Source organism: Scyliorhinus torazame, chromosome 5, assembly GCF_047496885.1.
Source record: "Scyliorhinus torazame isolate Kashiwa2021f chromosome 5, sScyTor2.1, whole genome shotgun sequence".
Lineage (NCBI taxonomy): Eukaryota > Metazoa > Chordata > Chondrichthyes > Carcharhiniformes > Scyliorhinidae > Scyliorhinus > Scyliorhinus torazame.
The window spans coordinates 132229617-132244118 of NC_092711.1; the positions used below are offsets into that span (position 1 = coordinate 132229617).

Below are 14502 nucleotides of genomic sequence, written 5' to 3' on the forward strand. Positions count from 1 at the left end.
AAAACCCCTCCTTGGAATTTTTAATTACTGACAAACTTGTTTTACAGGCAGAGGGTTTGCCCATGGGAAGCTCGTGTCCAACATCGCGTCAAACTGACCGAGCCACACGATGCAGCAGAACGTGGAGATCATCGGCAATATAGAAGGGGAGAGCAGCATTCCCGTTGCAGACAAACCGTACACGTGTTCTGTGTGTGGACGTGGGTTCAACCGATTGTACGACCTGGGGAGGCACAAGTGCGACCAAAACCGGGAGCGGCCATGTAAATGTGGGGACTGCGGTAAGGAGTTCAGTTACCCCTCCGAGCTGGAAACGCATCGACGCAGTCACACCGGGGAGAGGCCATTCACCTGCCCCGTGTGTGGGAAGGGATTTGTCCGATCGTCAAACCTGCTGTCACACCAGCAGGTTCACAGCGGAGAGAGGCCGTTCATCTGTTCCATGTGCGGGAAGGGATTCACCCGATTCTCCCACCTGCTGAGACACCACAAAGTTCACACCGGGGAGCGACCGTTCACCTGCTCCGTGTGTGGGAAGGGATTCTCGGATTCGTCCGACCTGCTGAAACACCAGCGGGCCCACACCGGGGAGAGGCCGTTCACCTGCCTCAAGTGCGGGGAGAGATTCACGCAGATCTCTCACCTGCTGAGGCACCAGCGAACTCACAACGGGGAGAGACCGTTCACCTGTTTTGTGTGCGAGAAGAGATTCACCGAAGCCTCCAACCTGCTGAGGCACCAGCGGGTTCACACTGGGGAGAGGCCATTCACCTGCTCCCAGTGTGGGAAGGGCTTCGCCCAGTCTTCGACCCTGCTGAGACACGAGCGAGTGCACGCGGGGATGCGACCATTCACCTGCTCTGAGTGTGGGAAGGGGTTCCCTCAATCATCCAGTCTGGTGAAACACCAGTGTGGTCACACATGATTACGACGCTGTAGTTATTGCTGCTGTTAATATGATTGGGGTTACTGCTGCTAACCACAGTAACAGGGCTGGAGTTGACTGAATTTGTATTTATATAGCACCTTTCTCAACCCTGGGACGTCTCTCTGTGCAGTCAGCCTCCACAAACAGCGATGTAATCGTGAACAGAGATGATCTGTTTTTAGTGAGACTGGCCGAGGGTGAAAGATCGGCCTCGCTGGGGCACAACTCCCCGCTCTCCTTCAAAATGGTGGCCGTGGAATCTTTCATATCTGCCTGAGACTGAATCCATGGATCTGCATCTTCATAATCCCTTGGTGTCGTTCAGGGTCATCGCTCCTAAAACACCTTCAGGTGTTTCTCACACATGCGTGGAAAGGAACTTTATGAAATGTGAGATGACCGTGACATTGCAGACACCGATGCAGTGGCGTTGACCACACAAGTCTGTATGTGTGTGTATACATGCACGGGCACGCAGAAACTGCTTCGGCTCATTTTGTCGCTTCCCTCTCCCAAGGCGGATCAGAAAACGGGGCCTTTCAATTGGCACACAGAAAATGAGTGCGCCCTTCCAACCAATTCCCGCAGCGCAACACCTCCCTCCGCCCGCTAAGACCGACGGCGAGATCCTGAAAAGCATGGACCACTTCCTTACTGGCAAGGGTGGGCAGCGAGTGATGAAATTCATCACGGCCTCCACTGTGCCAGCTCAGCCTTCGGTCGACCGTGGAAAAGAATCGTTTGAGGACGGGATCTCAATACGAGTAGAAGCTCCTTGCACTCTGATCTGCTTTGGAGACTTGGGCGATCTACAGCAGGCACCTCAAAGCACCAGAGAAGTACCACCACTGGTGCTGTTGCAAGAGAAAGGGTGCCCCAACAGCAGCGTCCTCTACCCAGCCAGCCCCAGCATTCAGGCGCGAAGCACTAAAAAGCCGGCTCCACTGGCTGGGACATGCCGTCTGTCTGCCCGACACCAGGGGAGGTGGTGGCGTAGTGTTATTGTCGCTGGACTAGTATTCCGGAGAGACCCCAGGGTAACACTCTGGGGGCCCACGTTGAAATCCCACCACGGCAGATGGTGGAATTACAACTCCATAAACAAATCTGGAATTGCAAGTCTAATGATGGCCACGAAAACATTTCCGATTATCGTTTTGAAAAGCAGTTCGCTGAAGTCCTTCCTTTAGGGGAAGGGAAATCTGCTGGCCTGCAGTTGACCCCAGACCCACACAGCAATGTATCTTGGCTCTCATAGATTATCATAGAATTTACAGTGCAGAAGGAGGCCATTCGGCCCATCGAGTCTGCACCGGCTGTTGGAAAGAGCACCCTACCCAAGGTCAACACCTCCACCCTATCCCCAGAACCCAGTAACCCCACCCAACACTAAAGGCAATTTTGGACACTAAGGGCAATTTATCGCGGCCAATCCACCGAACCTGCACATCTTTGGACTGTGGGAGGAAACCGGAGCACCCGGAGGAAACCCACGCACACACGGGGAGGACGTGCAGACTCCGCACAGACAGTGACCCAAGCTAGGAATCGACCCTGGAGCTGTGAAGCAATTGTGCTAACCACTGTGCTACCGTGCTGCCCGATCACTCTTAACCGCCCCTCTGAAACGGCCGAGCGAGACACTCCGATCAAGGGGCAACTAGGGATGGGCAACAAAGGCTGGCGTGAAAGGATAAAGATAGAGAGAAAAAACGATTCCCAAAGCAACAGATCTATTCAAATCTCGGTCTCGGCAGGAGACTCTCAGGAGGACAGCGGAGACGCATTAGGAAAGTCCCCGGAGCATCCCTGAAGAGGTCAAAGGTACGGTCGACTCATGAGAGACCACTCACCATGCCACCCCTCCCCTCAAGGCTTGTGATCGGCCAAAATGGAAGAGGATGACACAGGAGAGTAGCCGACGCACGGAAAGACTTTGCCCATGATGTGCAGAGCTGAAGCCCACCCGTCGGAGGGAACTCACAAACCTCCGAGCAACCCCTGTCCGCCTCAACCATCAGGCACCGCCTGCACCCCCAGGCGCTGCCTGCCCCCGGACCCCCCCCCCCCCCCCCCCCGGTGGCAGAACAGATCGGGTGGCAGACTCATCTTACCGTCGAACATCGAGCTGGAGTGGAAGTGAAGTCGCGCCCCATCCGGAGCCACCGCCCGAGAAGAGGGGGGGGAGGGGATAAAGCTGACCCGGGCCGCAGCTGAGAAACGAACACGTGGGAACTGTGCCTGGAGCAAAGAGGTGAAGCAGACAAACCCAAGTTGAACGAACGACCCCGCCTAATGGCACCCGTGGGAGTCTGTCCACCTTCTGTAACTTAATGAAACAGAGAGTGGGGAGGGAGCTCTGTCCTTCTTAATCGGGACCTTCATATCGAGGGACGTGTCGTGCTCACTTCCGTCTTCCGTTAGTAAAACCGGGCGTCGGTGTAACAACTATTGGAAACGAAACTGAAAACGTGGGGAGATGTTTCTTTAAGCGGCCCCAGTGGAAGGAGCAATAAGTTTCGCTGTCACCCGGCGAAATTAACTCAAACCCGCCCCCGTGGCTTTCCCGCGAGGACCTCGGGTCCAGCTCAGCTCAACCCCCGAGGTACAACCCGTTCCTTTGACAATTGCTACACTTCCTGTTTTAAATCCTTTACCCCGGGCAGTCACAGTGCCCGAAACACATTGTAAAAACAACCCCTTGCTCTCCGCCCCCCCCCCCAACACACAACCCACCACCACCGCCTGAGATGTCCTCACCCTTACCCACACTGTAAACAGTTTTGTGAGTGCCTCATTGCCCCCCCCCCCCCTCCCCGAGGATCTCTGCCCTGCCTACCACCGCATACCCTGGCCTCCTGTTTACTATACCTGCGATCTCCCCTTCCCCTGTAGGAGTTGGGGTGGGGTGGGATGTTTCCCACCCCCCCCCCAACCTCTGGATCTTGTGCTTCAGAAATCCCTTAGCCTCCCGTCCTGTGAGTGGGGTGCAGGAGCCCGGCATTTGGAATATGATGTGCGTAAGTATGAGGTTATCCATTTTTGGGTGGGAGGAATGGAGACGCAGAGTATTTTGTGAATGGTGCGTGACTGGCAAGTGTCGAGGTCCAAAGGAACCACGAGCGTCCTTGTTCATGAGCCAGTGAAAGCTGACATCAAGGCGAGGCAAGCGGTTCGGAAGGCAAATGGTACCTTGGCCTAAACCGCAAGGTGCTTTGAGTGCAAGATGTCTTGCTGCAGTTGTTTAGAACCTCGGTTAGAATCATCGGAGAATCCCCCACAGCGCAGAAGGAGGCCATTCGGCCTGTCGAGTCTGCACCAATCCAAGGGCCCCCTGCCTAGGCCCACTCCCCCCACCCTATCCCTGTAACCCCACCTAACCTTTGGACACTAAGGGATAACTTATCATGGCCAATTCACCAAACCTGCACATCTTTGGACTGCAGATACGAGGCAAAGATAGATAGATTTCGAGATATTAATGATATGAAGGGATATGGGGAAATTGTTGTGGAGGTAGAAGAACAGCCATGACCTAGGGCAAGCTAGTCCAACTCCAGCCCAGGGGCCTCAACCTGGTCGCTGAAGTCTCTTCAAATAACGGCTAACTTGAGCGAATGATATGCAGGGATCTGCTTGTGCAATCAGAAACTGATTCCCTCCCCCACTTATGGCTGATAAGCTCACTGACGAAATTCAGGACTGAATCAGCCTCTTAATTGGATGAACAGTGAGTACTGAGAAGGTGATTAGCTGCTCCTTTGTTTTCAGAGCGCAACCTTACTGCGCAGGTTCTGGCCTCTGAAGGAGCACTGGAGCAAAGCCGCGGATGCCATGTGTAGGCCTGGGGAAAAGCTGGAGGTAGGATAGGCCAGAGGAGCAGCTGGAGGGCGGGTAGGCCCGGGGAGAGGCTGGAGGTCGGATAGGCCAGGGGAGCGGCTGGAGGGCAGAATAGCCCGGGAGGCGACTGGAGGGAGGGTATGCCCGGGGAGCGGGTAGGCCCGGGAGCGGCTGGTGGGGGGGTAGGCCCCGGGCAGCAGCTGGTGGGAGGGTAGACCCAGGAGCGGCTGGATGGCGGGTAGACCCGGGGAGTGGCTGGAGGGCGGGTAGGCCCAGGGAGAGGCTGGAGGTTGGGTAGGCCCAGGGAGCAGCTGGAGGTCGGGTAGGCCCAAGGAGCGGCTGGAGGTCGGGTAGGCCCTGGGAGGGAGGGGGGGCAGCTGGCTGGAGGGAGGTAGGTCCAGGAGTGCTGAAATTAGGTGGGCCTGCCAAATGAGAAGAGGCCCTGGCCACCAACCCCTGATCGATTCCTCGTGATGGAATGCCCAAACCTCATCGGGAGTACGTGAGAGTGAGTCAGTAAGAGGCGCATGGTCTACTTTTCAGATTCGGTTCAAAGTGGGAATTCGGTGGGCGGGGGGTGGGGGGGTGGAAGAGGTGCTTCAGCCTTACTGCAAGAAGTACAGTGTGCTGAGTGGGGGCTGGGGGGAGGATGTACTTTTTTCCTCTACTCTTTTCGGTCTCCAGTATTTGACTTCCACGTGAGTGCAGGAGCAGGCAAATCAGTAACTGGTCCTATTAGGAACTGCATTTTATCAGCATTGTAAAGTTTATTGGTAGTACCAAAACCTACTGGGAGGTGTGGGCTTTACTAATTATATATTAATGAATTAGCAATTATTAATTAATTAATAAGTTTTGGAGATAGCAGGGTTGGCGACGAGGTGCAGTTGCAAGGGATGTCCCAGGGCAAACACGTGTGCCCTCAGTGTTTCCGGCTCCAGTGTTAGTGAGCTTGATGCTGAGCTGCATTCACTGCGGCACATCAGGGCGGGGGTGGTGGAGTTACCTCAGCACTTTATTCCTGGAGGGCGTGACTCTGAATAAGGCAGTTAAGGGGATTCCCGAAGGCACACCGTGCACAAGCCTCAGTCCTTGCAATTGTCCAACGGGTGTGAAATTTGTTTGGATGAATCACAGAATCCCTCTCGTGCAAAATGAGTTTTACATTCAGTTTGAGGGAGAGAGGAGTGGGTCTGAGACTCTATTTTTAAACTTAAATAAGGGCAATTATGAGGCCATGAAAGCAGAGCTGGCTAAAGTGAATTGGCAAATTAGATTAAAAGATAGGTCAATAGAGATGCTGTGGCAGGCATTTAAGGGGATATTTCAGAATACATAGACTAGATCCATAGAATCCCACAGTGCAGAAGGAGGCCATTTGGAAAAGTGTGAGGTTATGCACTTCGGAAGGAGAAATGGAGGCATAGACTTTTTCCTAAATGGGAAGATGCTTAGGAAATCAGAAGCACAAAGGGACTTGGGAGTCCTTGTTCACGATTCTCGTAAGTTTAACGTGCAGGTTCAGTCAGCAGCTAGGAAGGCAAATGCAATGTTAACATTCGTGTCAAGAGGTCTAGAATACAAGACCAGGGATGTAATTCTGAGGCTGTGTAAGGCTCTGGTCAGACCCCATTTGGAGTACTGGGAGCAGTTTAGGGCCCGTATCTGAGGAAGGATGTGCTGGCCTTGGAAAGGGTCCAGAGGAGGTTCACAAGAATGATCCCGGGAATGAAGAGCTTGTTGTATGAGGAACGGTTGAGGACTCTGGGTCTGTACTCGTTGGAGTTTAGAAGGTTGGGGGGGGGGATCTTATTGAAACTTACAGGGTACTGCGTGGCCTGGATAGAGTGGATGTGGAGAAAATGTTTCAACTTGTAGGAAAAACTAGAACCAGAGGACACAATCTCAGACTAAAGGGCCGATCCTTTAAAACAGAGATGAGGAGGAATTTCTTCAGCCAGAGGGTGGTGAATCTGTGGAACTCTTTGCCGCAGAAGGATGTGGAGGCCAAATCACTGAGTGTCTTTAAGACAGAGATAGATAGGTTCTTGATTAATAAGGGGATCAGGGGTTATGGGGGAAGGCAGGAGAATGGGGATGAGAAAAATATCAGCCATGATTGAATGGCGGAGCAGACTCGATGGGCCGAGTGGCCTAATTCTGCTCCTATGTCTTATGGGTCTGCACCAGTGTTGGAATACATTTAAGGCAGAGATGGATAGATTCTTGGTAAGCAAAGGGGTGATAGGTTATCAGGTGGGGGGGGGGGGGGGGGGGGAGGTTCGGCTGGATGCAAATTTGAGGTTACTGTCGGATCAGCCTTGGTCTTATTAGGGCGCAGCAGGCCCGATGAGCTAAGTGGGCAAATCCTGCCCCTTGTTCGTATGAGCCGATGTGTGAGAGGGAGAGAGAGAGTCTATGTGTGAGAGAACGCGAGAACCCCCCCCAAAGACATGGAGTGATCCATAAACACAAGCCAGTCCTTCCTTGTCCTCCCATCCCAAAATCCTATCGACAATCATAGAATCATTGAATTTACAGTGCAGAAGGAGGCTATTGAGTCTGCACCGGCCCTTGGAAAGAGCACCCTCCCCAAGCCCACACCTCCACCTTATCCCAGTATCCCCATCCACCTTTTTTTGACACTAAGGGCAATTTAGCATGGCCAATCCACCGAACCTGCACATCTTTGGACTGTGGGAGGAAACCGGAGCAGCCGGGGGGAACCCACGCAGACACGGGGAGGATGTGCAGACTCCGCACAGACAGTGACCCAAGCCGGGAATCGAACCTGGGACCCTGGCGCTGTGAAGCAACAGTGCTACGTGCTGCCCGACAATGCAGGTCAGGAGAGGAGGGCTGACTGGTAACCTGCTTCTGACACCGACATGAATTCTGCCAAGGGCAGCACGGAACTTGCACCACCAAAGGCACTTTGCAAGATTAGCGTTTGTTAAACCCAATCCCTTCACTGTGGCCTGGTCCCCACCCCCCCCCCCCCTCGGGTCGAGTTTTTCACTGCCCCTTAAGTGAAAAGGCCACCAAAAAAACAAAAGTTTTATTGGTGAACTCTGTTGCTTGGGACGCATTTAAATGGGCATTTTTATTAATTTCTCTTTTTAAAAAGAAAAAGAGTATTGCTTCGGCATTGACATTTTAAAAATTCATGTTTAATGTTGTACGAAACCTTATTTTACCGGAATTTGATCCATCAGCCCCTTGAGTGAGCAAAAGCTTGAAATGTGCCCCGCTCCCCCCACAGAAAGGATGGACCAGTGTGATCTCGTGGGACGGCAGAGAGGTCTCAAATGGCCTATTCCAACTCCTATGCCCCTCATTGCCTCCAGCTGCTCCTACACCTCGGCTACCCTGAGTTGGAGTGACTGGAGGAATTTGCTGCAGGACACAGGAAGCGAGCTGGAGTCCCCACACAGCAGAGACATTGGAGGTCCCATCGTCGTCATTAAAGGTTTATCTACTGACACTTTATGTATTATTTATTAATTACATATACATATAAAACTCTTGATCTTGCATGTATCGTTTTTTTATACATATATATAAACATAAAACAATTTACTTTGTGAGGTGAGAGTGACTGCCCTTGACATCAAGGCAGCATTTGACCGAGTGTGGCATCGAGGGCCCCTAGCTAATCTGGGGTCAATGGGAATCAGGGCGAAAACACATACTGAGCACAAAGGAAGATGGTTGTGGTTGTTAGAGGTCAGTCACCTCAATCCTGGGACTTCACTGCTGGAATTCCTCAGGGTAGTGTCCTAGGTCCAGCCATCTTCAGCTGCTTCATGAATGACCTCCCTTCCAACATAGAATTTACAGTGCAGAAGGAGGCCATTCGGCCCATCAAGTCTGCACCGGCTCTTGGAAAGAGCACCCTACCCAAGGTCAACACCTCCACCCTATCCCCATAACCTAGCAACCCCACCCAACACTAAGGGCAATTTTGGACACTAAGGGCAATTTATCTTAGCCAATCCACCTAACCTGCACATCTTTGGACTGTGGGAGGAAACCGGAGCACCCGGAGGAAACCCACGCACACACGGGAAGGATGTGCAGACTCCGCACAGACAGTGACCCAAGCCGGAATCGAACCTGGGACCCTGGAGCTGTGAAGCAATTGTGCTATCCACAATGCTACCGTGCTGCCCGGTAACATAAGGACAGATGTGGGGATGTTCGCTATTGATTACACAATATTCAGCACCATTCACAACTCCTCAGAATGAAGCAGTTCATGTCCAAATGCAGCAAGACCCTGGACAATATCCACACTTGGGCTAACAAGTGGCAAGCTACATTTGTGCCACATAAGTTCCAGACAATAGCCGTCTCCAAAAACGAGAGAATCAACCACCTCCCCTTGACATTCAATGGCATTACCATCACTGAATCCCCACATCAACATCCTGGGGGTTACTATTGACCAGAAACAACTGGACTAGCCTATAAATTGTGGCGACAAGAGCAGGTAAGAGGCTAGGAATCCTGCGGCGAGTAGCTCACCTCCTGACTCCTGAAAGCCTGTCCACAATCTACATTACAGGAGTGAGATGGAATACTCTCCGCTTGCCTGGATGAATGCGGCTCCAACAACACTGAAGAAGCTCGACACCATCCAGGGAAAAGAAGCACCGCTTGATCGGCACCCCATTCACCCCCGACACACTGGTAGCAGTGCATGTGTGCGTACCATCTATAGAAGGTGCACTGAAGGAACTCATAAGGCCCTTTAGGCAGCACCTTACAAATCTGCTACCATCTAGCAGGACATGGGCAGCAAACAACATGGGGAACACCCATCACCTGCAAGCTGTCCTTCAAGCCACTCACCATCCGGACTTCAGAATCACAGAATAATAGTGCAGAAGAAGCCCTTTGCCCAATCCGGTTTGCACTCTACTCCCATTTGGCAGCTCTTGGCCCATAGCCTTAAATGTTATGACATGCCAAATGCTCATCCAGATACTTTTTAACGGCTGTGAGGCATCCTGCCTCTACCACCCTCCCAGGTAGTGCATTCCAGACCGTCGCCATCCTCTGGGTAAAAAAGTTTTTCCACCCCCTGGGAAATGCCTTTAGATATATGCAGGTGAGGGCTTTTGTGAGGCGACAGGTGAGGGAATTCCCGTTGCTCCCGGCACAAGAAGTTCAAGATAGGGTGATCTCGGGTGTATGGGTCGGGGAGGGCAAGGTGTCGGAAATACACCAGGAGTTGAAAGAAGATGGGGAAGCGCTGGTAGAAGAGTTGAAGGGTAAATGGGAGGAGGAGATTGAGGAAGGTCTGTGGGCTGATGCCCTAGGTAGGGTTAACTCCTCCTCGTGTGCCAGGCTCAGCCTGATACAATTTAAGGTGGTCCACAGAGCGCACTTGACGGGGACGAGGTTGAGTAGGTTCTTTGGGGTAGAGGACAGATGTGGAAGATGCTCAGGGAGCCCAGCGAACCATGTCCACAGGTTTTGGTCATGCCCGGCACTGGAGGGGTTCTGGAGAGGAGTGGCGGGAGCAATATCTCAGGTGGTGAAAGTCCGGGTCAAGCCAAGCTGGGGGCTAGCAATATTTGGAGTAGTGGACAAACCGGGAGCGCAGGAGGCGAAAGAGGCCGGCATTCTGGCCTTTGCGTCCCTAGTAGCCCGGCGAAGGATCTTGCTAATGTGGAAGGAGGCGAAGCCCCCCAGCCTGGAGGCCTGGATAAATGATATGGCTGGGTTCATAAAGTTGGAGAGGATTAAGTTCGCCTTGAGAGGGTCTGCGCAGGGGTTCTACAGGCGGTGGCAACCGTTCCTAGACTATCTCGCGGAGCGTTAGAGGAAGGTCGGTCAGCAGCAGCAGCAACCTTGGGGGGGCGGGTGGAGGGGACGTCCTGGGAGTGGGGGGGACTGCCTGGGAGGGTGGATGAGCAAGAGATAACATGAAGGGTTGGGGAAACTGGCATGTACGGGTGAGGGCCAGTGTACAAAGCTGTGTAAATATGTCATTTTGCCATGTATATATCTTGCTCTGCGCGATTTCTCGTTTTTTTTGTTACGAGGGGTGGGGGGGGGTTATTGTTTGTAAGGGAGAAAAATTGTGTTAAAAAACTTTAATAAATATATATATATTTTTTAAAGTTTTTCCTCAAATCCCCCTAAACCTACCCCTCACCTTGAACTTGTGTCCCCTGGTAACTGATCCTTCAACTAAGGGGAACAACTGTTCCCTATCCACCCTGTTTATGCCCCTCGTAATCTTGGACACCTCGATCAGGTCACCCCTCTGTCGTCTCTGCTCCAGCGAAAACAATCCAAGCCTATCCAACCTCTCTTCATAATTGTAATGTTCCATCCCAGGCAACATCCTGGTGAAACACCTCTGCACCCTGTCCAGTGCAATCACATCCTTCCTATAATGTGGCGACCAGAATTGCACACAGTACTCCAGCTGTGGCCTCACCAAAGTTCTATACAACTCCAACATGATTCCCTCTGTTTGTAATCTCTGCCTCGATTGATAAAGGCAAGTGTCCCATATGCCCTTTTTACCACCTTATTAACGTGCCCTTCTGTCTTCAGCGATCTATGGACAAACACCATGGTCCCTTTATTCCTTGGAACTTCCCAGTGTCGGGCCATTCATTGAATACTTTCCTGGGGGCAGCACGGTGGTGCAGTGGGTTAGCACTGCTGCCTCACGGCGCCGAGGTCCCAGGTTCGATCCCGGCTCTGGGTCACTGTCCGTGTGGAGTTTGCACATTCTCTCCGTGTTTGCGTGGGTTTCGCCCCCACAACCCAAAGCTGTGCAGAGTAGGTAGATTGGCCTCGCTAAATTGCCCCTTAATTGGAAAAAATGAATTGGGTACTCTAAATTTATTTTAAAACAGCACTGCTGCCTCACGGCGCTGAGGTCCCAGGTTCGATCCCGGCTCTGGGTCACTGTCCGTGTGGAGTTTGCACATTCTCCCCGTGTCTGCGTGGGTTTCGCCCCCACAACCCAAAGATGTGCAGGGTAGGTGGATTGGGCAAACTAAATTGCCCCTTAATTAGAAAAAATGAATTGGGTACTCTAAATTCATTGAATTTTTAAATTCATTGAATACTTCCTTGTCAAATTACTCCTCTCAAAGAATATCACCTCACTTTTCAGGATTAAATTCTTTCTGTCCATTTGATCATCCCGTGAATATCTCCCTGTAACCCAAGACACTCAACCTCACTGATAACAACCTGGCCAATCTTTGTGTCATCCACAAACTGATTCTCCCCCCCACCCCCCATAATCATCTATGTCGTTGACATAAATGAAAACATAAGAAGTCTTACAACACCAGGTTAAAGTCCAACAGGTTTGTTTCAAACACTAGCTTTCGGAGCACTGCTCCTTCCTCAGGTGAATGAAGAGGTATGTTCCAGAAACACATATATAGACAAATTCAAAGATGCAAGACAATGCTTGGAATGCGAGCATTAGCAGGTGATTAAATCTTTACAGATCCAGAGATGGGGTAACCCCAGGTTAAAGAGGTGTGATTTGTGTCAAGCCAGGACAGTTGGTAGGATTTCGCAGGCCAGATGGTGGGGGATGAATGTAATGCGACATGAATCCCAGGTCCCGGTTGAGGCCGCACTCATGTGTGCGAAACTTGGCTATAAGTTCTGCTCGCCGATTCTGCGTTGTCGCGAGTCCTGAAGGCTGCCTTGGAGAACGCTTACCCGGAGATCAGAGGCTGAATGCCCTTGACTGCTGAAGTGTTCCCCGACTGGAAGGGGACATTCCTGCCTGGTGATTGTTGCGCGATGTCCGTTCATTCGTTGTCGCAACGTCTGCATGGTCTCGCCAATGTACCACGCTTCGGGACATCCTTTCCTGCAGCGTATGAGGTAGACAACATTGGCCGAGTCTTCATCCAGACGCACGGAACAGCCATAGGGACCAAATTCGCACCCCAAAACGCCAACATCGTCATGCACAAGTTTGAACAAGACCTACTCACCGCACAGGACCTTCAACTGACGTTATACACCAGATACATCGATGACATTTTTTTTTCCTTTGGACCCACGGCGAAGAATCACTGAAACGACTACAGGATGACATCAATAAGTTCCATCCAACCATCAGACTCACCATGGACTACTCTCCAAAATCAGTTGCATTCTTGGACACACTCGTCTCCATCAAGGACGGTCACCTCAGCACTTCGCTTTACCGAAAACCCACGGATAACATCACGATGCTCCACTTCTCCAGCTTCCACCCTAAACACATTAAAGAAGCCATCCCCTATGGGCAAGCTCTCCGTATACACAGGATCTGCTCAGACGAGGAGGAGAGTAACAGACATCTACAGACGTTGAAAGATGCCCTTGCACGAACGGGATATGGCGCTCGACTCATCGATCGACAGTTCCAACACGCCACAGCAAAAAACCGCACCGACCTCCTCAGAAGACAAACACGGGACACAACCGACAGAATACCCTTCGTCGTCCAGTACTTTCCCGGAGCGGAGAAACTACGACATCTTCTTCACAGCCTTCAACACGTCATCGATGAAGATGAACATCTTGCCAAGGTCATCCCCACACCCCCACTACTTGCATTCAAACAACTGCGCAACCTCAAACAAACCATTGTTTGCAGCAAACTACCCAGCCTTCAGAACAGTGACCACGACACTACACAACCCTGCCATGGCAATCTCTGCAAGACGTGCCAGATCATTGACATGGATACCACCATTACACGTGAGAACACCACCCACCAGGTACGCGGTACATACTCATGCAACTCGGCCAATGTTGTCTACCTCATACGCTGCAGGAAAGGATGTCCCGGAGCGTGGTACATTGGCGAGACCATGCAGACTCTGCGACAACGAATGAACGGACATCGCGCAACAATCACCAGGCAGGAATGTGTCCTTCCAGTCGAGGAACACTTCAGCAGTCAAGGGCATTCAGCCTCTGATCTCCAGGTAAGCGTTCTCCAAGGCGGCCTTCAGGACTCGCGACAATGCAGAATCGCCGAGCAGAAACTTATAGCCAAGTTCCGCACACATGAGTGCGGCCTCAACCGGGACCTGGGATTCATGTCGCATTACATTCATCCCCCACCATCTGGCCTGCTAAATCCTGCCAACTGTCCTGGCTTGACACAATTCACACCTCTTTAACCTGGGGTTACCCCATCTCTGGATCTGTAAAGATTTAATCACCTGCTAATGCTCGTATTCCAAGCATTGTCCGGCATCTTTGAATCTGTCTTTATATATGTTTCTGGAACATACCTCTTCATTCACCTGAGGAAGGAGCAGCGCTCCGAAAGCTAGTGTTTGAAACAAACCTGTTGGACTTTAACCTGGTGTTGTAAGACTTCTTACTGTGCTCACCCCAGTCCAACGCCAGCATCTCCACATAAGGGGACCCAACACAGATATGGGATCTTGGATTAATTCAAATGTTACTGCACCTGGGTCAAAATCCTGGAACTCCCTCCCTAACTGCACCTCAGGCACACCCGTGGGTTCCAAAAAGCGACTCGCCCATCAGCTTCTCAAAGGGTCAAATAGGGATGGGCAATAAATGCTGGGCAACGCCTCGCGCCCCTTGAATGAATGAAAAAGTATATTTTTGCCCCTAAGCTTTGATTAAGCGTACATATATATATATATATATATACACAGGTGGCACAGTGGTTAGCACTGCCGCCTCACCCCTCCCAGGGACCTGGGTTC

General features: G+C 51.7%; 1 protein-coding gene across 1 annotated transcript in view; it reads left to right on the forward strand.

The window, feature by feature from the left end:
- LOC140419801 (uncharacterized) overlaps positions 1-5339 on the forward strand; it is a 6099-nt gene extending 760 nt beyond the window's left edge. The window contains exon 2 of the mRNA XM_072503809.1: positions 48-5339. Within this exon, the coding sequence (XP_072359910.1) occupies positions 110-925 (816 nt within the window). The 5' untranslated portion in view covers positions 48-109 and the 3' untranslated portion in view covers positions 926-5339. The remainder of the gene's footprint in view (positions 1-47) is intronic.
- The last annotated feature ends 9163 nt before the right edge of the window (positions 5340-14502 follow it).